At 42.6% G+C, this 26,445-nt stretch overlaps 2 protein-coding genes across 3 annotated transcripts in view; both read right to left on the bottom strand.

Moving 5' to 3' along the window:
• ACE2 (angiotensin converting enzyme 2) overlaps nt 1-860 on the bottom strand; it is a 32,384-nt gene extending 31,524 nt beyond the window's left edge. Inside the window, exon 1 of the mRNA XM_077343174.1 lies at nt 567-860. Within this exon, the coding sequence (XP_077199289.1) occupies nt 567-749 (183 nt within the window). The 5' untranslated portion in view covers nt 750-860. The remainder of the gene's footprint in view (nt 1-566) is intronic.
• A 2,378-nt stretch (nt 861-3,238) lies between these two features.
• Nucleotides 3,239-26,445, bottom strand: part of CLTRN (collectrin, amino acid transport regulator) — a 32,761-nt gene continuing 9,554 nt past the window's right edge. For both annotated transcript variants that reach the window (XM_077343167.1, XM_077343166.1), the window contains exons 3-6: nt 15,840-15,925; nt 12,216-12,332; nt 8,219-8,413; nt 3,239-4,346 (exon numbers count right to left, since the gene is read on the bottom strand). In XM_077343167.1, the coding sequence (XP_077199282.1) occupies nt 4,187-4,346; nt 8,219-8,413; nt 12,216-12,332; nt 15,840-15,925 (558 nt within the window). In that variant the 3' untranslated portion in view covers nt 3,239-4,186. The remainder of the gene's footprint in view (nt 4,347-8,218; nt 8,414-12,215; nt 12,333-15,839; nt 15,926-26,445) is intronic.

Here is a 26,445-nt window from a genome sequence, read left to right as displayed (position 1 = left end):
CATGCTGACAAATGTTCACATTTTCCCAAAGATGGCTTAGATGATAATCATGATAGTATTTTATTATTTCTACTAGAGGTAAAGCCCATTGTATTTTCTAATACAATGGGCGCTAGGCTGGGTGCTGCTGGCCCCAGTGGCCTTGCAGGGCTCCTGTTGGGGTCGCCGCGCAGAAGCCTTCCTCCCTGAGGTCCCGGCTTCGGCGCGGCAAAAGGAGCAGGCCCACTATGTCTCCGACGCAGACCCCACCCTCCCTCCCGATGTCCCAGCTTCGGCGTCAGGAAAGGAGCAGGGCAGCTGCGTCTTTGAAGCGGCGGCCCTGTTCCTTTCTCAGCGGCAAAGGCTCTTCCCCTGGCCCCCTCACCTCCCGGACTGACACTTGGAGGGGACAAATCAGGAGCCGCTTCGCGGCTCCTGATTGGCCCCTTCAAGTTTTTATCCCCGACTCACCCCATCCCTTTCTCCTCCCACATTGCCCTTACCGCATTATTACTACTGCTCCCGCGGAGCGGTTTACAGATTTCTATGTTCTAACTTAATAGCAAATACTTGTGAAAGGTACCTACCATGTTCCAGGCATTTGCTTCTGTGATGTTGGTATTGTAATCCCATGAAGCAAGTGAGTTTTCATAAGACAGATCATCTGCCTGTATATCGAACTGTTCCAGGAATTCTTTGGCCTTTTGACTCACATCCTGGGCTGCAGCCAGAAGAAGTAAATTCCAAAGAAGACAGAGATACCTCTGCATAGCTCTTCCAGAAAGGAAACTTAATGAGGTTCTTTCAAGAAAACGTCCTTATAAGCGCTTGTCTCATCAGCCTAGTCAGCCACAGCAAAGAGACAGAATCCAATTCATCAAGTATTTTATAGTTTCAGACTAGTAAAAGGACAAGAATAGTTTTTTTTTTAAAGTCAAACAAGAAAATGTGAATGATTAACTTTGGAGAAACGTAATTACCAGTAATATTTTATGGCTTTCTTATGAAAGGCTTTTACTTATAGTTAATATTTCCCCAGTGCCCTGTCAATGATAGAACTACTGATTATTTGTAGTGTCAGATTTTCTGAGATACGAACTTGTGTATTATTCAGTGTATAAGCATGTAGGGACCCTAGAGGCCTGCATAAGATTCTGGTGGCTACTTTTTATCAGGAGTGGATAACCTTACCGCTGTACTTCTGGCTGTGTGTCCTCCTTTCCACTTCTTTTGGACCCTGCAATTTGGCTTTCTCTTCTTCGCTCCTTCAGACCACTCCTTATTACAACCTTGCTTCCTTATCCTGCTGCCTACTGAAACACATGGCTCATCCTTCCTTAGGACACTGCTTCCTCTACTCCTTTGACCTTGGGGGCCTTAGGACCTGCTTGCTCTAAACCCCTTCTGAAATCAGAGCAGATCAGCCAGTGGAAGCCCTTGTGATGTCCTACGTCTAAGCAACATTATGTCAGCCCAGGTGATCACTCCAGGAACTTCACCAATAACACAGTACAATTCCCCAATGATGGGCATGCAGGTGTCTTACACATGGCGTTGCTTGACTCAGTTTGGATGCTGTTGGGATGCTTTTCCTTCTGCTTCCCCATAGCATCATGGTACTTCTGTGTATCCGCTATACTTTCCTTGTGGTCTTTCCCAAACCTGCTTTGTTGTGATATTTTGAGAAAAGTATAGCAAAGATGGGGTGACCCCCCAATGCAGAATGAAAATCCCACATCTATGCTACCAGTCCCCACCAGTGACTACTTTTCCAGCACCACTAAAGGGCTTTCTGGGAAATCAGCAAAGGAATATGATCATAGGAGTATAACATTATATAATCTATCAAGTTCCCTCATTTCCCAGCTTTCAGTGAAAGACATAGCCCCACCAGATGGCCTAGTGGTGGCACCTAGTGGTGCAGCACAAAAACAAGGCCTGTGAAGAGAAATAATAGGGCACTCAGGATCTACAGTTTGAATGGTTTTATTGTTTTTCGGTCTTATTAGAATTTATATTTATAATGAATTTTAATATGTTGTACATGGCCCCGAGCCTATCTAGGGAGGGGCGGTTTATAAATCAAATAAATAAAAAAGTAACCCCTCAGACCCTTTCATAAGAATGTCTGTCCCACCCACAAACCCCTTGAAAGAAACACTTGAGGGTTGGCCATTTACAGGGGACTGGGGAACATGTAGTGAAGCATGCTATGTGGAAGCCCAGTTGTTGATTCGCTATATCTACAGCTATAGCAGCAATGGGTAATAATATAAGATGACTCCATGGAGGAAAAAAACCTGTTCCTGCAATTCTTGCCCCTCGAAGATTGTTAAGCTAATCTTCATTTGATGAGGGCAAACATCAAGGCAGCCAGGAAAACACCATCAAATACTGTTCTCTCTAACTCTATTTAGTACTGGCATGAGGTATTTATTGCCTAAGTATCTTTTAGTATGGACTTCCTGATCTTGTACATTGCTTCAGTCAAACAGTCAATGTTTTCAAAACAGTGCTAATAAAGTTCCATATAGATTGCAGCTTCCCACATGATCCAGAGGTAAGCCAATGTGCATTGTCACATCACTCATTCATGTTACCAGATGGAATAGCAGGTTTCTCCAAAATTAGATATAGTTCTCGGTTGGTTTGCAGCCCCACATCTCATGATTTAGAACATTCCATGCATCCCACATTCCTGAAGCACAGACTCACTACTATCACTTTGTCTTCACTAGAACTGCTACTCTAGCCTCTTGGCTCAACCAAGACATTTATTTGGAAGAGTTAGAGTTATATAGTAAGAATAAGCAAGAACCAGGAAAATGCTGTTGGGTTCCTGGCTTGTGCCATTCTTGGTTCATGAGCCACAAACTGTCATGAAGTTTTTGGTGCTAAAAAAACTGGCATGATCTATGAAGTTAATGATGTGGTAAAAGGCCCGCACAGGATGATAGAGACACCAAACTCACAGGGTATTTCCAGATTTCTCTGCCCTACATTCCCTCAGAGTGTGGTGAAGATTGGATTTATATTGTATGAGTTACAACGCTCCACAGAAGGTGCCCCCAGGAAAGTGTTTTCTGGGGAAATGACAAGCCCAGGTTCAGGAAGTTCAGGAAAGTATAGAATTGGTCCTGTACAAGCTAGACATATCAAACTCACAGAAGATTTCTGACTGACGATTCTCTACCTGCCCTCCTACATCCAAGCAAAAGACTATTTTCATGCTGGACATTCTTAGAAAGTGATTCTTAGAAACAGCTTAGATGTTTTTATTAATTGTGAATTTTATTTATTTATAGTCCCCATAATCCAACAAGGACGATATGTAAAAGGACAACACATGCCCAAGAGGTATGAAGGGGTGGGGGGAGAGACAAATACAAGGAAGTTGCACATTTTTAAACTTGTGTTTACTTATTTTCCCTGTGTTCATCAACACAAGAGTGGATCCTGCTTTCTCTTTTTTACCTTTGGTTCAACTTTTGAATAAGAATCACCTTCCACCCAGTAAGACATGATGGATACTATCCAAGAGGTACTGAAGTCATATCAAAAGCAATCCAAGCTAACGGAAGCAGCGTTACAGCTGATATCTATCCCCCTCCCCAGTATATCTTGAAATACAAAGAAACCTGCACAAATAGTTTGACCACAGACCATGGCAGAACAATAAAAAACCTAACTCATGTAGAAAGTACACTTGACAGCTCTACAGTACCACTTCAACCTCTCCGAAGTTATCAACTGTCTGCTTCCGATGTGCAACAAATGCTCTTTTTCAGCCCATAGTTGATATGCAGTATTCTCACAGAACCCAGTGAAGTGGGTCACTTTTCTTATGAGTATAATAATGGAAGAACACCAGTCATATTTTTTTTCCCCTCGAGAAACTGAACAAATGACAAAGAGTAGCTGTGTGTTTAAATAATGATCTACCGCAAAGCATGTGATAGAAAATAGCCTGTGCCTCAGTCACCTGACACACCCAAAGAACACACAACATGGGTATTATATTTGTTCTTTCCATGATGGACTTTTGATGAAAAGTGAATTTGCAGTATGTGTGTTGACCATCTGCTAAATGGACAGGGGAAGCCCATTATATTAAAGTCCTTGTCTTGCAGTCTCATAAGCAGCGATACTACTTAGATAAAACAGGACAGGTCTGTGAAAAAGGGAATAATGAGCACATAGTGACAGTTCATAAGGGTGTGAACCGTTCATCATCTGCTGCAGCATAGACTCCATTGATCTGGCCAGTTTTTATATTCAAGGTGTCACAGGGGATCCCATTTTCCACGGTTATGACAGTTTCACACTTCTCCTCTAAGACTTCTGTTTCTTCAGGCTTCTTATTATATCTAAAGTGGGTAGAACATAAAGCTGTTATTGCTATCAACAAGTACTACTTGAGAAACATGAAATAAAAATCTATTCAACTCAAAACCAAACTACATGTTCAGCAGTAATGCATGGTGCAGCTCTTTTTGGACTGTATGAGTTTTGCTGACCATCTACATTGTCCTATTTCCCATAGTCAAGATACAAGGCACCATCCTTCTACCGGTGGCTACTAGCCATGATGACTGAGGGGAACCTCTACATTCAGAGGCACTAAACATCTAGATTCCAGAGCCAGGAGGCAATCTCAGGGGAAGGACTTTGTCCTTTGTGCCCAGCTGTTGGCCCTCTGGAAGAAATGGTTGGCTTCTTATGTAAGAAAGGTTGCTGGACTAGATAGGCCATGGTCGGATCCAGCAGGTTTTTTTTTTTTTTATGTTTTGTTCCCTGTCCTTTCACACAACAAGCAGTGCTGCCACAGAGCACAGTAAAAAATAAATTAAGCAATTCTGGTGAGTATCTGTATTAGGCTTGCCTGCTCACACTGGAGAAATTCCTGGTGATTTGGAGGTAGAGTGAACTTTTCCTCCAACAGAAAAAAAATACTGTTTTCAACTAAGAAATACTTATTTCCCATCAAAGGAAGCCTGTCTCTATCAGATGACTATTATTCTCCATCGGATGCGGGCTTTCTCCCTTGAAGGAAAACTTAGCAGCCATAAGATCCAACTTCACAGAAGGCACTCCTTACTAAATTGTGTAAGTGAAACCTCCACATGCAGAGACTGTACATCTCTGAAGACCATATGCTGGGGGAAATTTAACAAGGAATGTTAGCTTTTTGTCCTGTATATCAGCATCTGAACATCTGGCTGATTTTAAGCAAATTAGAATTTCTTTTCAGATTTTTCTTCCCCTTATTATTAACAAAAATGAACGTTCTTGACTGCATCTGCCAGTTACCCTGTTTTCTTACATATTTGTTTATTCTGCAAATACATAAAATCGAGTATTTGACACAATCCCTTGTCTAGATTAGCTCATAATAATTACAATAAAGCATTAATTATTCTAATTGTTGTCCCCCCCCAAAAAAAAAATGCTAGTAAATATTGATTAGACTAAGCAAGTGGTTAGAATGAGCAATGATTGTGCTTTACACATTTTAGTTACAGATTGGATCTTGACCTTGAAGGCCTTCATAGCCCAAGACCCTCCCATGCTGTATCAGCAATTTAGGGAAGATAATAAGCTCAAAGGTCAGCAATAGAACTTTTTTAGCATCATGATACACACTGCAATAACCTGTGTCAGGAGTTATATATCAGTAATATGCACAGCCATATAAATATATTGGCCTCCTGCAGATTCTTGGATGTAGAGATTTGCTAAGGCTAAAGAAAGGAAGGAGGCAATGACTCCTTGATTGCTAGGCTGGTGTCTAGAAAATAGAAGCCATGCACATTCACATCTCCAGAAGACTTGTTCACATGTCTACCTTCGTTTTGATATCTCCCAGAAACATGTCACAATGTTCTTCATATGCTTTCTGCAGCTATTACTTGATAATTGTAATATACGACAACCTGCTTGGAAGTTCACTCAATCACTATTTGAGCATCATCATTCGATGATTTTTGCCTTGCCAGCTTTTCATTGCTTCTGAATACCAAGGTGTGACACCCAGCACAGAGTATAGTAGTGAAAGATCTGAGAATAGATGAAGAGGTAATAACTCTGTGTGCAGACCACAACCTCCCCCAAACCTGATAGTATGCTTAAATCCATCAGTAGCCCCCACTGAGTCCTATGGAAGATGTTCATAAAGCTAATATCTAAATCGATGTGGAAGTAGATCAAAACATGCCTCACTTCCACCACATACTTGAGAATAGCCCCATCCATTTCTCTGGTTAAGTCCATGGAAGCCATGCTGCGGACACTTTGCTAGTAGGAAATATTTACCACATTAAATTAACATGATGCAATCTCATCAAGATTTTGCCATGCCACCAGTAACATGTGAATTGGTCCATTACATGACAAATCATTTAATATCATTAACTCTGTTCACTCTAACTAATGACCTCAAAAGAGGGGTTAATTTTAAGATCCAGTTTACAGCTTTTCCACGTCATAATAATCTCATTGAGGGAAAGCTTTCCTGCCATTAAGGTGTACAGCTTCTGCATGTTGAAAATAGGATACAAAGAGCATAAAGTAAGTTTCAAGTCATCAGACCACTCAGTTAAACCAGGCTTCATATCCTTAGAACACAAGACGAGATGGCTGGATCAGACCCAAGTTCCATTTAGTCCAGCATAACGGTTTTACATGTTCACTAACATGCACCCCTCCCCCCACACCGGTTTTGCTATATTATCAATTGAACCCTTTGTGGATGGTTGTGGAGGGGTGGAAAGTATTTTCTTTTTTTCTTTCTTGCCATTTGGAGGTGTATGGTTTTTAAGGGTTGGAGATTTTATGGGGTTTTTAATGTAATCTGCCTTGAGTTCCACCAAGGAGGAAGGCAGACTATCCTAACCATTAGTGGCTCCTAATATTTCTAATATTTTATCGGGTGTTTGGCCTGCGCTTCCACCTGCACAGGTCAATCTGGGATGGCTGCGCCCGGATTGGGCTGGCCCCTGGAGCGCCCCCCTCCAGAGGCCGGCTGTGAGGCACTCACGCAGCCCTGGACCCAGATGCTGGCTGGCTGCCGAGAAGGGTGCTCCAGCAGCACCCTGCCTCAGCCGCCAACTGACCTGGCCACCAGCGCACACAGCAGGATGAACGGCTGTGGGGCTGTCAGCCCAGTTGCCAATGTCCGTAGCAGCCCAGCTGGCTGTGGGGCCGTCGCCCTGCCACACAGCTATACTGGCCACTAAGGTGCGGAACAGCACAACGACCGGCTCCAGGGCAGTTGGCCCTGCAGCCATCAGGAGCATCAGGTAAGGTGGCGGTGGTGGCGTCATGGGGGGCCCACCTGTTGGATTCCTGGATGCAACAGACTTTCAGTCTAGTAAGTGTAATAAATAAATAAATAACCATATACTTGGCAAAGTCCATAGCAAGAGTTTCCCCTGTTTCCACCGCATCCCATGAATTGGCATTCAGAGGTAGACTGCCTCTGAATATGAAGGGCCACTTAGCCATAATTATACATGACATGAGTTAGGTTATGGATGTACAACCCAACTTTCAGTTACACTTTCATGTAGAGACTAATGTTTAAAAAAACTGTCACTCTGCCTGACTCTAATTGCAGTGAGAGGGAAGGAGGAATTTTAGGTATCCCTCCAGTGCTGGTTTCACCAGTGGAAACAGCAATAGGAACTCTGTTTGCCCCTTTCTTGGGCTCCATATATCCATCCCAGAATAATTTTTGATTCCCCTCCAATTCCATGATTATTTTGATTGATCTTTTCTACACTTCTTTCCAGAATTATGATATCCTTTTTGTGATGGAGAATTGCACATCATATTACTAATATGGCCACATCATAGATATGATCTATACAAGGAGCTTCAGGTATGGCAGGTGTATTCTTCCCTGTGCAACACCTGGTTACTGTACTTACTTTAGACAATAAGAATTACAGATATATAGAGGGATATAAAATCTTACACTACAGTGATTTCTTTGGTGATCAGGTCATAAGTACACTTTTTGTATGTGGCAGGAAGCAGCAGATTATGCCTCTAATCTGAAATGATGTGATGCTTGAAACAACCCTCATGAAACTGTTCCCTGTCAGTGGTTAGGGGATAAAGTTGCTTGCATAACTCTTGATGGCAAAGTTCTGCTCTTACGTTTCAATAATTACCATGTATATTAATTTTAGTTTGTAATGCCATACTGACACAAAACACAGACACGCAAAGTACCCACCTCCTGCGTTTCTGGATTCCTGATACTACAAGGAAAACAATTCCAACCACAATGATGCAAAGAACAACCCCAAATACAATCAGCCAGACAGGCACAGGGTGTTCAAGGGGTGGTGCTAAGATTGATGGGATTTCCAAGAACTGCAGAGTGTTGTCATTAAGTAAGAAGGCACTGTTGATTCTCCTGCGATTCAGTCTTGAAAAGATACAACAATGTGCAGAATAATTATAAAGGAACAAGACTAGGAAGTTAGGATAAAGAAGATACTCGTCTGGACTAGAAAACATGGGGCAGGTAAAGAGAATTGTCCTAGTTCAGTGTAAACACTCCCTGCTCATACAGCCACTGAAATAAATTGGGGAGAGGAATCACGTCTATTCTTTGTAACTCAGTTCTTTGAAACTCAGGATCTCCTGGACATCTCTTCACATAGACATAGCTGCGATCACCTTTCAAATGGAAATCTTAAAATATGTGCTAGAGCGGAATGTACAGGGAACTCTGAACTGAATAATTATATTATTATTATTATTATTTATTGCATTTCTATGCTGCCCTTCCCCATGGAAATAATTAAAATGTATCATACTAGTTAAAATATATAAATATTTATCAAGTTATAAAATGTGTTTAAAAAACCTCACAAGCAGCAGTCTTCTGTCCAATGTGGGGAGTGCTCTATTGGTCTACTTCTCTGGTGTTTGATGTTGTTCCTATATTGTTTCTGTGTAGGGGGGCTAGTTTGTTGTTGATTTATCTATGGGCCTCAGCCATAAGCCTGGTAGAACAGTTCTGTCTTATAGGCCCTGTGGAATTGTTTTAGGTTCCGCAGGGCCCTAGTGTCTTCCAGAACAGCTAAACAAGCCAAGCTGGGTAGTGTTTGCTACCCCTCCCAGTTTAGTATCATCTGCAAATTTAATAAGTATCCCCTCTAATCCCTCATCCAAATCATTTATAAATATGTTGAACAACACAGGCCCCAGGACAGATCCTTGGGGTACTCCTCATCACTCTTTTACAAGAAGATGCTGAACCATTAACAAGTACCCTCTGGGTACGATTTGTCAATCAGTTATTGATCCACCTGACAGAATTAGGATCCATACCGCATTTTATCAACTTGTCAACAAGAATATCATGTGGAACCTTATCAAAAGCTGTCCACGGCATTCCCCTGATCCAGCAAGGTAGTCACTTTCTTGAAAAAAGAGATAAGGTTGGTCTGACATGACTTTTTCTTGCAAAACCCATGCTGAATCTTAGAAATCACAGCTCTCCGTTCCACCTGCTCAAGGACCGAGTGTTTGATTATTTGTTCCAAAATTTTGCCAGCTACAGATGTCAAGCTGACGGGTCGATAATTACCCGGATCCTCCTTTTTCCCTTTCTTGAAGATGGGGGAAACATTTGCCTGCCTCCAATCCTCTGGCATCTCACCTGTTCTCCAAGAAGTGTCAGAAATAATGGACAGAGATTCAGAGATGACATCTGCAAGTTCTTTTAGTACCCTTGGATGCAATTCATCTGGCCCAGAAGACTTTTTTTCATTTAAAGAAACTAGGTGTTTGTGGACTGCTCCAATAGGGATCCTAGGCCACCATTCCCGTCCCCCGTGTTGTGTTATGTGTTTGCCACATTGATCACTATTGCCCTCACAAGAGAAGACTGAGGTATATTCAAGGTATAAACTTTTGGGTGCATGCACACCAAAGCCTATACTTTGAATAAAACCTTTTAAATCTTAAAGGTGCCACTGGATCCCCCAAAATATAATAATTCCAAGTTAACAAAGGTGCTTGCACTTGCCATGTTCCTGTTGTCCTGGTTGCATAATCTGAGCTCTGGAGGGCTCTAAACTGAGTTGAGCTGAGGGTATGTGAAGGCCTCATTATTAGTCTTATTTGTACTTTAGCAGTAGGGTTTAAAATTCAGTACAGGGCATTTTACAATTATATATAATGTCAACAAGTGTTGGACCATTGTTTGAATCTGTTTTCTGGTGTAGAAATATTTATGGTAAATCTGCTTATGCAAAGTGAATGTTTCAAAGAATTGCCAAGAAGTAGAAAGTACATTCCACTATTCTTACCCAGGCCCAAGAAATAATCAGCTTCCCCTACTAATTCAACAAAGATGTTTTTGTGTTTCTCTGTAGAAAGCATTTTAATCTGCTCATAAGCTTAAAAATTAATCTTTCCCACAGAATGCATGCTCATTCATTGTTGCATTCACATTTATTTAACAAGAGGCATTGCACCTCTGAAACATAACATGATTTTTAAAGGTGGATTAAAAGCAATGAGCTATTTTCTACTGGAATTCAGCAAAAAATATCATAAGTTCCATTCATAGAAGTTGTTCTTCACACCCTTCTTATAGACAATTGAATATGGAGCCCTCAAAATGTATTTTCCATCTTTCCCCCATAAATACATTTTCACTGTACTTGGGCTAAGTAGATGACATTCTTACAATGATAGGAGTCACAGAAACATTTACCTACCATTATCAAAAAGCGTGATTAAGGGACAGTCTAAATGAAAGACAGGTATGGGCTTCATTGCTAGATCAGCAGCAATAAATTTATTTTTCACCTGTGCTTCACTTTGTCTTGTTCCATGCTGAGATCAGCAGCAATGGCAACCATGGGATTACCCAGTATCTCCTGGCTACTACTGACCCTTCACACAGAAGGCCACTGGAAACACACCTAGTAATTTAAAGGGCATCCAGACAGGAAGTCCACTGTGGATAGGGCTATTCCCAACTCACTAGTGAACTGTCTGCCCTACAGGGTTATTGAGAAAGCTAAAAACATAAGGTTTCAGAAACATAAACAAGGCGAACAAACCGGTCAGTCCTAGAGGAGATCAGCCCTGACTGCTCCTTAGAAGGCCAGATCCTGAAGATGAAACTCAAATACTTTGGCCACCTCATGAGAAGGAAGGACTCCCTGGAGAAGAGCCTAATGCTGGGAGCGATTGAGGGCAAAAGAAGAAGGGGACGACAGAGAATGAGGTGGCTGGATGGAGTCACTGAAGCAGAACTTAAATGGACTCCGAAGAATGGTAGAGGACAGGAAGGCCTGGAGGATCATTGTCCACGGGGTCGTGATGGGTCAGACATTACTTTGCACCTAACAACAACTCAAACTGGAATTATGAAATGAACCCTTGCATGCCTGCTTTGGCATCTTCATTCAAGAGGGAACATAAGAAAAAAGAAACTGAATTAACCTATTCCTGTATACCTCTAAGTCTATCTATGTAGACTTTGGCAGATAGGTTGCACTGTGTACAGGATATATTACCTACCACTACATGAAATCCAGCTTCTTTGTCTAGACTTACAGTCAATAGTACATGCATGAAGATATGTTCTTCTCAGTGCTTATGTGTGACTAGAGTTATACAGAAGTGACTTTCCTTCCTGTTCTGAGTATGTATGTTCATCTTTTATGCTTTCTACAGGCAATGCTCACAATAAGAAGAGAAGTGGCATGATGCAGCAGATAGAGCTTCTGGAATGATTTTGGAAAACTTTGGTTCAAATCTCTACCCAGTCAGGGATAGATTGGACCATTAAAACAGACTAGGAGGATAAGGTTCAGGGGCAGAGGTTAAAGTGTTAGATTAAGAGCTGGGAGACCCAAGTTCAAACCTCACCTTTGCTACAGAAGCTTGCTGGTTGACTTTGGGCCAGTCACACACTGTCAACCTAACCTACCTCGCCGTATTGTTGTGTAAGGATAAAATGGAGCGGAGAACAGTATAAGTCACTTTGGGTCCTCAGTGAAGAAAACGGTAAAGCATAAACAAAAGAATAGATATAGTTAACCAATATAAATAACACATAAAGTAAATAAATTAATAAACAGCTATTGGGAAAGACAATATACTACAAGTTATTTTGTCAAAAAGTACAATAAAATGCTAATCAAGGGCAACAAATTTGGTTATAATATGTGCAGTTATTACAGGGTCAGCCAGTACAATACCTTATAGCTGTTTCTACATCACTCCGGGGAATGGTTGTGGTATTTGAGGAAGAATTAGTGATCACAAACCAAAATGATACCCGATCAGTTACATTGCAAAGCAACACATTGGAGATTCTGTAGACAGTGGTAAAGAAACAAAACAAGGATAATCAGCAAAGTCCGATAGTGAATAGCAGTTCAGACATAAGAGAGAGCAGGGTTCTGGCCTATTTTTAAAGTAATGTATTGATAGGTTTCATGTTTTTTAAAACCTATTCTCTGCATTCAAAGTGTATGACACACATCAGACGTCTTCACCTTAAAGTCCAGGCTCCAAATTCTAAAAAAGCTCCTTTTTTCTTCTGATTCATATAATCCCAGTGAAATGTACGGGTGTGTGCATGAATGAAAACTAAGGTCAAATTAGACCCTCACAAAGGCAATTTAAAAACTGACATTCTCTCTAGATATCCCATCATTCTTATTTACAGCACAAGGTTTTCATGTATATGGTTTCTTTTCCTTCTTGACTAGAAACAGGCAACTGGTGGTCTGTGCACTGATTAGCGTACTCCTGGGAATAAGCCGCGTTGAGTAGGATCACGTGAGTAGGATTCTAAGTAGACCTGATTGGAATTGTTCCCTAAGATTTCAACTGCTTTCTCTCACAAAAGTCGAGATTGGCAAATAATCAGCTCTGAAGAGACCAAGTGGAGATTCTGATAAAAACTCTACTGCTGTTCTCGGAGGGTGGGATCCATTCCATATATTATTAGCTCAAGCAGGACACAAACCAGGAAGCAGAACCAGATTTTGAACTGAGAGAAGATCTTTAGACCTTGCTCAATTAAAAGATGGCTCCTGTTAAAAACTAGCTACCACCCAGGATAACATGGCGACATTTTGTTCTGTTCCACACTGACATCTTCTGGCTGATCAACAGCACATTATAATAGGGATGTGCAGATATACAGATTTTAAAAATCAGTTCTTTTTTTAGATTTTGATATCAGAGAGCTCAAAATATTGCGATACCTGGTTTACTGAGTTTGACGTACTGATTTGGTACCTGAATCCAATTGGGGGGGGGGTATTTTTGGGGTGGGGTGTGTGGCTCTGCTATTATTCAGCTATATTATTCCCCATGGGGAATATTTCTGGAGGGATGGAGGGGCTGTGCTGTTTTGTTTTTGTTTTTTTAGTAAATTGCACCATGTGGTCTGAGGAACTGCTGGTGCCTGTCCTTTAAATAAACCCCAGATTTCAAGTAAATTGGACTGAGAAGTCCAATACTATGGACCCCTGAACAAGGTTCCCCCCGCCATTCTGCCTTCATTTCTATGCCTGGAGGATGTGGGTTGGGGGTGGGGACCAATATATGGGGTCAACTTTCAAGGTGCAACTGAAGCTCTGCTATGTTTTGCAGTTGAACCAATCAGAAGTCCACTGGCATCAGAAAGGCCAACCACAGCAACCCCAACAGAGGAATCACTGAGTCAAAGTCTGCTCTCTTGGAGGTGTGATAGGACAGTCCTTAGAGGAAGAGATTCATGAGGAGGGAGGAAGGCAAGGAAGGCTGTGGAGCTAGTCTCACCCCATCATGAACAAACATGCAAGGACACAGTTATAGACTTTATTGAATACCAAATTATGGAAAAATCCAATGAACTGAGGTGCCAAATCTCTCTGCCTAGGAAGGCAACTGTGCCTTTGTGACTGTTCTCAGGAAACATGGTGAGGCAGGCTGAGCTGCCTTGAGCACCACAGATGTGTCTAAGTGAGGTGAAGCTGCTTGCTGGAACCCTGCCTGAGGCAGGATGCCCCACGAACCAGCAGGAACTGGGGACTGTGCCACATGCTCCCAGGTTTCTTTGTTGAATCATCATCTGCACAGATGCTAAACACAAACATGTGGCTGTGCTGGAAACATCTATGCCTATGAGGCCCTGGCAGACCCTCCAAATCCACACCCATGGCCAGGGCACCATTTGCTAAGGAACCCCTCATCTATCTGTGGTGTAGCCATCCAAATGTCACTTATTGATCCTGTGAGGAAGTGATCTGCAACTATTCCATCCACTGGTACTGATGCACAGGGCCCTGATCCTGCAAGGCAATGGGTCCTCTGATAGCTTGGCTAGTTGATCCACAGAGCACAGTGAGTCAGGTACCAGGTACCTCTGTGGCACAGGTGGCCAGACTGTAGCTCTCCAGATGTCCATGGACTACAATTCACATGGGCCCCTGCCAGCTGGTCTATGGCATTATACCCTCCTAAGATTCCCTCCCAAGTCTCTAGGAATTTCCCAGCCTGGTGTTGGCAACCCTACACCCATCGCATGTTAGCGGTCAGAAGGATTTGTATTGCATGAATTGGCCCAGAACCAATGCTGGCATGGGCTGATTCTGCTGGACTGTAAATCTCTCCAAGATGCTTCTGACTCTATATTTTGTACTAGAGTATTTAGGAAACAAAATACAAGTTAACAGGAAAGTGGAAAGGACTGGTTCCGTGATGCCATGTAATTTGCTGAGAAAAAAGGGATGCTTAAATATTCACTTGTCATTTTCAGCCAATGTGTGTATTTTGCACTGGAGTCCATCCACAAATGCATTACCATGAAGTGAGGAGAGGTCCCCTTAGTTACTGCTATCATCGGTTCTGTTTATAATATACAAAGAGAAGCCACAGCATACTGAACTGTTTACACATAGCTGCCACCTCTAAGCCACAGATAAGCACTGACCAATGACAATTTAGTCCAGCAGTCTGTTTTATAGGGGTGGATTATACCAGAAACAGGGGCAAGGATATCCCATACAGCGAATTATGTTATGTCACGTTTTAGCTGGTGTTCAATTTAGGCACTTACAATTCATGCTTGATTATAGCTAGCGTTCAGCTTGCTTTGGGTAAAGAGATATTAGAAATGCTACAATGATGATAATAAATCTCTCAAATGTTACTTTCCTCAGATGCTATTCTCACTTTTCCGAGCACCTTCTATAATTTTGGCACCCAGTTGTAGGAAACATTAATGTTGCCAATCTGTGAAGAGGGTTTAGAATGGAGGAACTCTGCATAAGATTGCGCAGGAAGAGACGTATCAAGCAAAGGATTCAAACCACTAGTCTGCAGACCGGTAAAGTATGCAGAATGCCTAGTGCAGTGGAACAAGCTACCATGTGTATCATAAGGACTGAGAGCTCAGCGTGTCTGAAGAGGAGCTTTTCTGAACACTCCTTTTGGTCCCAAACACAAGCTGCCAATCATTTTCAATCTCAAACTTGACTAATTCTGCAAATGGTTGCAATTTTCATGAGGAAATGTGTTGTTTATTTGTGGACTATTAAGCTTGTGCTGTTTGTGGGCTGCTCCATGTGACTCCCAAACTGACTTTCATGATACAATGAAGAGAAACAGCAGAGAAACGATCACACCAATTACCTCATGGCCAGACCAATTTCAAACTTCTAATGAGGTGAGGAGAAAGAAATCACTTCGCACATTGAAAATTGACCATCTGTGAAATGAAACGCTCACATATCCCAGTTATTTCCAACTCTCTGGAATGGAATAGCTTTCGTCTCACTTAACAGAAAGGGGGGGGGGGAGAAGAAGAAAATTAAGCACATACTTACCGGGTTGTTTGTTGACTGGAATATTTTCTCATGGCAAAAGCCATCATTGCTTTAAATAGAAATTCTTCACTAGTATCCCAAGTATACTGTAAAACAACAAATAATTGTTATGGGCAGAATATTGGAGGACTTTTTCTATTTGGCAAATGAAGGAAATACTATAGTGTTGATGTCATGGAAATGCACAGATGATTTTTTCCCAGTACTTAGGATATACTTGGCAATCCACAAGGCTAAAAGCAGCCAACCAAATTACAGATAAGGTTTTGCATACAGGAAGGTTAATTCCCAACCACAAATATACAGAACAGTTCGAGTGCAAAAGAAAATAGTGAATTCAACAGGGGATAATTGTATCTGAATCTATACTATAGATATAATCAAAATTACTCAAATACATACTTTATTTTATATTTCATAAATATTAAATGTGTCCCAATACATTTTGGGGTATTTAGTTCTTTACAACAGCAGATTCCAAAGAGTTCCTAGCAAAATTGGCAAATGGCAGGCATCAGGAACAGCCTTGTGCTTCAATTACTCCCATTGAATGCAATCACCGGAAGCTGCATGAATTGCCTACCTGATGCAAAGGGTGCAGACATCACCCATCATCAAGCTAGCTTGACATATAGTGTTGGGGGGGGGGCTGGGGTTGAGTCAGTGATCTTAGCACTCATGATATGGGGAGGTGCAGTTGTGAAGTCCTGGAAGACAAATTTAGGCTGGAGGTAGGAGACTAAGAAGAGCCTCTTGTGGCGCAGAGTGGTAAGGCAGCCGTCTGAAAGCTTTGCCCATAAGGCTGGGAGTTCGATCCCAGCAGCCGGCTCAAGGTTGACTCAGCCTTCCATCCTTCCGAGGTCGGTAAAATGAGTACCCAGCTTGCTGGGGGGTAAATGGTAATGACTGGGGAAGGCACTGGCAAACCACCCCGTATTGAGTCTGCCATGAACACGCTAGAGGGCATCACCCCAAGGGTCAGACATGACTCGGTGCTTGCACAGGGGATACCTTTACCTTTAGGAGACTAAGAGCCAGGTGCATCAAGGTAGCTTTCTCTGATATGCCACCTCTTCCATGTGCAGGGCCAGCTATTTGGGAGTCTCAATATGTGGATGAAATGATGGCATAGAGAGAAGGGCTATAGATTTATTAGGCATTTTGGGATAAGCTGGGCCTGCACAAAAAGGATGGGATCCACTTGAACCAGAATGGAACCATGGCCTCAACCAGGGCCAGAGCTTTCTCTGTCCTTGCCCCCACCTGGTGGAATGAGCTCCCGGAGGAGATCAGGGCCCTAGTGGAACTAAAACAGTTCTGCAGGGCCTCCAAAGGGAGCTCTTCCACCAGGCATTTGGTTGAGGCCAACCAAAATCACTGACATCTACAGGGCCCCTGTACCCTCCCTCCCAGGAATCCATACACCTGTTCTGAACTTTGGTCCTGTTGAAATGATATAGACCTACCCTTTGTTATAGTTGCTAATGTCAAGTGCTGACAAAACTCACAACAAAACTTCTATGGAAAGAAAGCTTTAATGGAGCTCTAGTCACTATAACGTTAGAAGTCAAATCTGCCCAACACAAGAACAACAAGCACTTATCAATACAATTCTCCCGCCCAAAACTTGAGTGTTCCCATGGGAGGGGGTGCCCCCTCTCCCAGGTGCCATCCCAGGCTTCCTGCCAGAGGTGTTGAAATTCACACGGCCTTGGTCAAGCCAGCGCTGCAGGCTAGCTGATAAGCCTTTCGCAGGAACCGTAGGATCCTTGTAACAATCTTTCACAGTGAGGGGGAAAATATGCAGTGTGAACAGGCAGGGATCAAAGCAGGCAAATCAAAGGAGACAACTACAAGGCATGGTTACATGGGAACAGTGAGAATACATGGGTCACAAGGACAAAGCAAAATATGCAATAGGCAAGATGGAGTCACAGAGGTTCATCAGACAGAAATCATGGCAGAGAACAGGGGCTGATCCTGACAGCTAATGTTGGTGCCACTATTGTTGACATACTGGTTTAAAAAATAATAAATTCAGGAGTTGTTTGAACATAAAGCTTGGTTACCCTTTGGCTTCATCTTGAACTCCAGCACTTGACTTTTTCTTGCTCAAGCCTAACACCATTAATATTTTTCCTCTGGAATATTTTGTAGTAACATCAATACTTTACACTTTAAAACATTACTAATCTTGAGTTGGACTGAGAGAAACATCAGCAGCAGCATGCCCATCTTTCACTATTCTGGGTATCTTACCCCCAGGGAAGAAGGGATGAAATAGGGACATAGCTCTGGTTGACAACCTACCTATGTAGCCTGGAGATCTACTGGTATTGCTACTTATCTCCAGACAACAGAGATGAGTTCCTTGGAGAAAATGGCTGTTTCAGTGGGATGACTCAATGGCATTATATCCTGCTGAGGTCCCTCACTTACCCAAACTCTGACCCTAAAACCTCCAAGAATTTCCCAACCTGGAGCTGGAAAATGTCAGGCACAGCCCTAAGTAAGGGAGCAACTCAGTTGCGGTGTTAAGATGAGAGCTAGTTGAGCCTGTGAAAGTGAGGAGGCAGCAGATAGAAGACCAACTAGTGCTAGCTTCCCATGAAGCAAAGACTTCCTCTGGGGTAGAAGCCTCCTTGAAATAAAGGGCCTCATTGGGAGAGGAAGCAGGGATGGGGAAGGAGCCAGGGGATAAAGACCCTAGCTGAATTAGGGAAGGCGGCTAGCTAGAAGCTGGGAAGGAGCTGCAGGTAGACATGCTTGGAACTTTGCAGGCTATGAAGTGCCTACCCTCCTGGATTCTTAGAAGGTGGCATTTCTACCTCAGAGAGAAGGCAGGAGAAATTTTTCTACCTGACCCAAGCAGACCTTCTTCTCAAGCTTTAACCCTGAAGAAAGAGTGCAGAGGACAGTACAGGAGCTCAATGAACTGGAAGTAGCACTTGGGCGGGGAATGGGGGCTGGATAAGTGGAGGTGAGTAGAGGAGAACTGGCCAAGCTACAGGGTAGTAGTTAACCAGCGGAGCTGACATTGTAAAGGAGGAAAGTACTTAAAGTGTCATGGATTACGTTTCTGGTGACTTGACTTGTTTTGGGCACTGCGGGAAGATGGCAACTTCAAAGTGGGGTCAGCCCCTGGCCCTCACACTACTTGTCTCTAAAAAAGGTTTCATCCACTGTCTTTAGATGAACCAGATGTGCAGTGTGTATGTTTGCAGCTTGCTTTTCTCAGGCAAACAAAGGTCATGCAATGGCCAAGGGAAGTATGTGCCCTAGCCTGCTCACCCTCCCCCCATCCCCACAATGTACTCAGTTAAGAAATACAACTTGCTGAATTTGCCTTTGAAACCTCTTCAGTGGCTCCAGGGTTGAAGAGAAGGGGAAATAAGTTTACCCATCATTTGGTTCTGCACCTGGGGCTGTGAAGGGACTCTAAGGAGGTCTGGACTCACATCCTGAGAGCTTTATAATCTACTTCCATAAAGGCCCCTTTTCTCACCATAGGCCTGCCAAGCAAAGAGCCATACTTCTCAGGGCCCCCTCATTGTTCCAGGGGACAGAAAGGAAGACCAGGACTATAAGTTTGAGGCCACTAGTGTGAACACTATTGATTGGTAAGATGTCTTTTGCCAAAAGGGGAAGTTCTTTAGTTGTTCTATTTAATATGTTTATACATCTTGCATGCATATTATATACTACAACTAGACAGCTGTCACTGGGCCTTTCTAGAACAGATGTTTGAAATTGTGGCTAAAACACTAGTAATGAAACATACTTCCATTACATGAAACACTTTGCAACACCTAACCAATTTACAGCTGATGATCTCTATCCCAAGCGATTCACAGTCTAGGAGATACTGGATGGATTCATCCATCAGAGACCTAAGTAAACAATGAGACAGTACAGTTCAATAAGACAGCCAGCAATTTAACAACACCATCTGCCCATTCTAGGCTGCTCTGGTTGCTTTAATAGACTTAATGGGCTTTAATTTCATTCTAATGTATCACAAGAACTGCATCTGCTGCATTTTTAGGAGATGAGATGCAGCCGAGAGAAATAAATTTAACCATCTATTCAGCATTGTTTAGAAACGTGTATTGTGCCAGAGAGATAATAATGGAGGCTGCCTGCGGCTGCTTTCCCAAAGTTAGCAGAATATACACCCAATTGCTGTAAACCAACTTTAAAAATCATCTGTCATAAATGATAAATCAGAATGGCCTGGATCACTCCCTCTGACAATGTACCCATCATTTTTATTCCTGTTTCTCTGAAATTTGTATTGCTGTTTCTCTGAACTGGTTCATACAAATGCAAAGGAAACAGCCAACACCAAATCAGAAAAACAAGCATGTTTTGAAATATTTCACTGAGTTTTGTTGGGGTCAAAATGATTAGCTTTGATGACCTTCTGAACCTTCTGTAACCCTGAATTCTTTGCATTGCTTTGTTTACTGATAACCTGGAATTTCTTTTCAAGAAGGCAATTAAACTACAGTCATTCATCTAGATACAACCCTTCCTCCACATTCACACACTTTACCATCTATAATTAAAACAGATGAAGCACTGAAACATCTTCACAGTATCATTAACTTTGTAATCAACTGGGATCTGAGCAGTAAATTGCAAATAACACTCTAGTACTTGAATATTTTCCATTTTTCCCCTTTGTGTAAAAAGAAAAAAACAGTAATCTACTAAAGTTACAGTTGAGATAGGATGGGAGAAGGTTTATTCCCTCCATGAAGAACATCATGTCAAAAGATGCATGTAATTCCTATTTGTCTCATGGGGCAAAAAAAAAAAAAATCCCTGGACAAAGTGGTTCTGAAAAACAAAAAAGAACTGTAGGATCAGAAGAGGGCTTTTTCTTGCCCTGGGCCACTGCCCAGCAGCAGTGGATGGTCTTTACCTGATGTACTTCTTTCCAGAAGTGCTGGAATCCCCCTACTTCAATCTTTAAACATATTTACCTGGAAGCAAATGCCAATGATTACAGCAGTGGTGCAAATTAGGTGTTACAAGTGGGGGATTTGCAGGGGGAATCTCATTACCCCTCCCTTGCAATTCAGTTTCCCTTCCCTGAAAGCCCCCATAGGCTTTCCCATTTCCCTGCCTCCTTCTTTCCTTCCCACCCACCAGCCAACTAACCTTTCTCTGACTGCCTGTATTTAATTTCTTGCAAGGAAGCTCTCCCTGAGAAAAGTCTGGCCTAGTTGCACAATGTTGGCCACCAGGATCATTTATGCACTGGAGGCTTCATGCTGGGCTGCAGGCTGGAGTTTTAATCGTGGCAGGTTGCCCCACCTCTTCCTGCACCCATATGGGGGAGCATTTGGCCCAGTGCTCCTCATCTGCTCCCAATTTTTGCTCCTGCACAGGAGCTGGGGCAGTGAAGTTCCCAGTGCATAAACGGTCTGGGTCAGGCATAATTGTGTAGTGGGGACTTGCAAAGGGTACCTCTCTTCTTCCTGTATCCTTTCCCCCCACATCAGTTCCTCTTTTCTCCTGCTAATCCCCATTTCCTCATATTTCCCTGCTTCCTTCTCTCTTTCCCACCTACCAAACAAACCTATCTTTTGCTTCTATAATAAAATGAATGTACTATTTATTTACTCTATTTATACCCTGTCTTTCTCCACAAATGGGACCAAAGCAGCTTATGTCATTCTGCTCTCTGCATTTTATCTTCACAACAATGCTGTGAGGTATGTTAGGCCGACAATGTGCCCAAAATCATTCATCAATATTCCCTTGTGTAATGGACTGCCCTTTAAAAGATCATAATTGCAATGTAAACAGGTAATGGACTGTGAAGGGTTGATGCTTCACATACTTCAGAGATGAATGCTGAAGAGACTTCAGTCTAAGTCTAGCTCCGACTGAACAGAGTGCTGACAAGGTTTGTGTTTAGCCCTAACTAAGAGCAGTTTAACATGGATGGAGAACTGGAAAGGTTGGCAGGAGGAGTGGGTAGGCTTATGAAGACTCTAATGTGGGCCAGAAAAATTGAAAGATCTTCTAGTGATAGAAGAAATTCTGCACCCAGTTAAAAAGGGAGACAGCTCTAAGGACTGGAGTGATCCCTGGTCCGATATGTTTAGGGACTGTCTGCTGAAACCTGAAGTCAGTTGTCAAGGAGTTCCAATCTTGACCCTGTGGGTTTTCAGGGCTAGTGTGCACAAGAAAGAGACTTTTGTAAAAATATGTGTAAAGTGTAGTAGAACAAGTTACAGAATACCAATTTAACAAAAAGCAACACAAGGCTCTAAAAGCAAGTAGGTTCAGAAAATAAGAAATACTAGCTTACTATCTAACACAATGAAAGTTTGCATTAAATGATACATTCTTACAGGCATGAAGACTCAAGCCTTAGCTTAAATGTTCTCTATGATAGTATTCATTTGCAAACAGGAAGATCATACTCCTCAGTCATGCAACTTTCTGACCTGCCTGGCTGACAGTTTCATTTATCAAATGGTAGATGAACCCACAAGAGGTTCAGCCATACTGGACTTAATACTGACCAACAGACAAGAGTTGGTGGATGAGGTGAAGGAGGTGGGGACCCTAGGGGGAAGTGACCATGTCCTCATAGAATTCCTTTTGAGATGGGGAGCCAAGGAAGCTTGTAGCCAGACGCGGATGTTGGATTTTCGTAGGGCAAACTTCAATAAACTCAGAGACATGATGAGTGTCATACCATGGACGAGAATGCTGGAAGGGAAGGGAGCATGTGAAGGGTGGGCACTACTCAAACAAGAGCTATTGCATGCTCAATCAATGACTATCCCAGAAAGACGAAAACACTGCAGGAGCTCTAAGAAGCCTATTTGGATGAACAGAGAACTTCAAGAGGAACTAAGAAAGAAAAGGAAAATGTTCAGGAAATGGAGGGAAGGACACAGCTCTAAAGAAGAGTACCTACAGGTTACTAGGCACTGTAGATCAATCATCAGAAAGGCCAAAGCTGAGAGTAAGCTAAGATTGGCCAGGGAAGCCCATTGTAACAAGAAAAGATTTTTCAGTTATGTGAGGAGCAAACGTAAAGTAAAGGCGGCAATAGGCTCACTGTTGGGTGCGGATGGACAAACTCTAACGGAAGATGCAGAGAAAGCAGAAAGGCTTAGTGCCTATTTTACATCTGTTTTTTCCCACAGGTCAAAGTGTTTAGGCACATCTAGAGATGGCCATAGCCAAAGGACAGTGTCTGGGTGGCAGGTTAACATGGATAGAGAGGTTGTCGAGAGGCATTTAGCTGCACTGGATGAGTTCAAATCCCCTGGTCCGGATTAAATGCACCCGAGAGTACTCAAAGAACTTTCCAGGGAACTTGCACAGCCCTTGTCCATCATCTTTGGAACCTCTTTAAGGACTGGAGATGTCCCGGAGGACTGGAAGAGAGCAAATGTTATTCCGATCTTCAAAAAAGGGAGGAAGGATGACCCAGGAAACTACAGACCAGTGAGTCTGACCTCTGTTGTGGGGAAGATAATGGAGCAGATATTAAAGGGAGCGATCTGCAAACATCTGGAGGACAATTTGGTGATCCAAGGAAGTCAGCATGGATTTGTCTCCAACAGGTCCTGCCAGACCAACCTGGTTTCCTTTTTTGACCAAGTAACAGGTTTGCTGGATCGGGGAAATTCGGTTGATGTCATTTACTTGGATTTTAGTAAAGCTTTTGACAAGGTTCCCCATGATGTTCTGATGGATAAATTGAAGGACTGCAATCTGGATTTTCAGATAGTCAGGTGGATAGGGAATTGGTTAGAGAACCGCACTCAAAGAGTTGTTGTCAATGGTGTTTCATCAGACTGGAGAGAGGTGAGTAGCGGGGTACCTCAAGGCTCGGTGCTTGGCCCGGTACTTTTTAACATATTTATTAATGATCTAGATGAGGGGGTGGAGGGACTACTCATCAAGTTTGCAGATGACACCAAATTGGGAGGACTGGCAAATACTCCGGAAGATAGAGACAGAGTTCAACGAGATCTGAACACAATGGAAAAATGGGCAAATGAGAACAAGATGCAATTTAATAAAGATAAGTGTAAAGTTCTGCATCTGGGTCAGAAAAATGAAAAGCATGCCTACTGGATGGGGGATACGCTTCTAGGTAACACTGTGTGTGAACGAGACCTTGGGGTACTTGTGGATTGTAAACTAAACATGAGCAGGCAGTGTGATGCAGCGGTAAAAAAGGCAAATGCCATTTTGGGCTGTATCAACAGAGGCATCACATCAAAATCACAAGATGTCATAGCCCCATTGTATACGGCACTGGTCAGACCACACTTGGAGTACTGTGTGCAGTTCTGGAGGCCTCACTTCAAGAAGGACGTAGATAAAATTGAAAGGGTACAGAGGAGAGCAACGAGGATGATCTGGGGCCAAGGGACCAAGCCCTATGAAGATAGGTTGAGGGACTTGGGAATGTTCAGCCTGGAGAAAAGGAGGTTGAGAGGGGACATGATAGCCCTCTTTAAGTATTTGAAAGGTTGTCACTTGGAGGAGGGCAGGATGCTGTTTCTGTTGGCTGCAGAGGAGAGGACACGCAGTAATGGGTTTAAACTTCAAGTACAACGATATAGGCTAGATATCAGGAAAAAGTTTTTCACAGTCAGAGTAGTTCAGCAGTGGAATAGGCTGCCTAAGGAGGTGGTGAGCTCCCCCTCACTGGAAGTCTTCAAGCAAAGGTTGGATACACACTTTTCTTGGATGCTTTAGGATGCTTAGGGCTAATCCTGCGTTGAGCAGGGGGTTGGACTAGATGGCCTGTATGGCCCCTTCCAACTCTATGATTCTATGATAGACGCTTTGTTCCATCAAAATCCAAGCTAATTAGAGTGACTCAAATTCCTAGACAAGTCATAATTTTGGTCCACCTTGGTCAGGTTAAGACAATGGACCAATCAGAGTATATTCTGGCTAGAATCCTGTAGATTACCTCACCACTCTTGACTTCCCCCTTCCACTGTGTCAGAGTTTCAGGCAGAGCAAATTAGCCCATTCCACACTCCACACTTTGAAAATGATAACAGGCCTGTAGGCTGTACAGCCCAATCAGTAACATTTGCAAGATGGAACCAGTTAGTTACTAAAGTATAATAAGAGGACAAATCAGGGTACTTTGCCTCACGCAGTTAATCTCAAAAAAGGACACTGAAGTGTTTAGGAAACACTGAAACAAAAGGCTCTAATCTTAAAGAGTCTGTGTGAAAAATTTAAGGAACTCTCAAGTGCTTGAAATATATGCACTGTAATCTGTGCCTATATTGATCTACCTCAGAGTTCTTTGTTGATTTACCTCAGACATTTTACCCCTGATTTCACCTGACTTTCCCCACTACATTGAATAAAATATTTATTTTTGAACTTTAACTTTTCCCTCAAGTCCAGCAGTAAAATCTTACTGTGACAGCATGGGACAATCAGAGCTTCAGAAAAATAAGAAAATAGATAGAAGGAGTTGCTCAGTCAAAAAGGGAAGAAAATATGGAGGGAAAACATTGCCTCTGAGGGATGGAAGTGGGCAAGGTCACCATTCTGAACTTGGGGCTCCCAGTTCCTAGTCTGATATTCTCACCATGGTACCACACTGGCTGTTGTGCAGTTGCTGCTGCTGAATAGTAGCAATCTGCTGGGTCTAGGTTACTCATGAAGCTCACATGGTATCAAATCACTCAGTGGTTGATAGTAGGCCTAGCTCTAAAAAATCCTCCTTCAGTGTCCAACATAGCCCTAGAAAGGACCCTGTCCTTCCCCTCTGCCTTTTACTGATAGAAACAAAATAAGAGAGGCTGGGAATAGAGTTGCGATTACTTAGCAATTGTTGCTGAGGGTATTAATTCAAAGCTACAAACACTGTTTATATTAGTTTGGTGCTGGGTTACCTCTAGGGTTTTCAGCTCTGGTTGGTTAACTTCTGGAAATTTTGAGGGTGGTGCCTGAGGACACCTGGAGTTTGGGGAGGGAAGAGAATTCAGCAGGGTATGCCATAGAAAGCAACTTCCAACAAAACTATTTTCTCAAGGGTAACTGATCTCTGTCATCTGGAGACCAGTTGTGAATTATTCCAGAAGATCTCCAGCTACCACCTGGAAATTGATAACCTGAATTAATTAACTCCCCAATATACTTCTTTCTTTTTTAGATTTTAGATTTTTCTCCAGATATGGGGCTTTTTCAGATTTGTTTAAAGATCTCTATTGTTTAGCCATGGCTTTAGTATTTGGATTTACATATCCACACACCTGACCATTCTGAGAATTAGATTGATATAATGCTACAGATAACAAGGGAAGTTGTGTGTTATGTTCTCCCCCATATCCCAGTGAAATAAATCCATCATGCCAAACATTGTCAACATTGTCCTGGTTTTGCCTATGTCAGCTGGGGAAGTATGCTAAAATGATACCTAGGGGGAGGGGAAGATTTTTGGTGGCTGTCCCATTTTTGGTGCCAGTGTGTGTAGTTCTAATTTTTTCTGAAAGAGGAGCAGGACGGGGAAGAAGGAGTTAAATATCTGACAACTGAGAATCCATCAAGAATTGGTAAGTGGCCAGGATATGCTACATAACGCACTTGT

The sequence above is a fragment of the Paroedura picta genome, chromosome 6, assembly GCF_049243985.1.
Source record: "Paroedura picta isolate Pp20150507F chromosome 6, Ppicta_v3.0, whole genome shotgun sequence".
NCBI classification, from domain to species: domain Eukaryota; kingdom Metazoa; phylum Chordata; class Lepidosauria; order Squamata; family Gekkonidae; genus Paroedura; species Paroedura picta.
The sequence above is the reverse complement of the archived record's forward strand: the minus strand, read 5'-3'. Positions and strand labels throughout refer to the sequence as shown.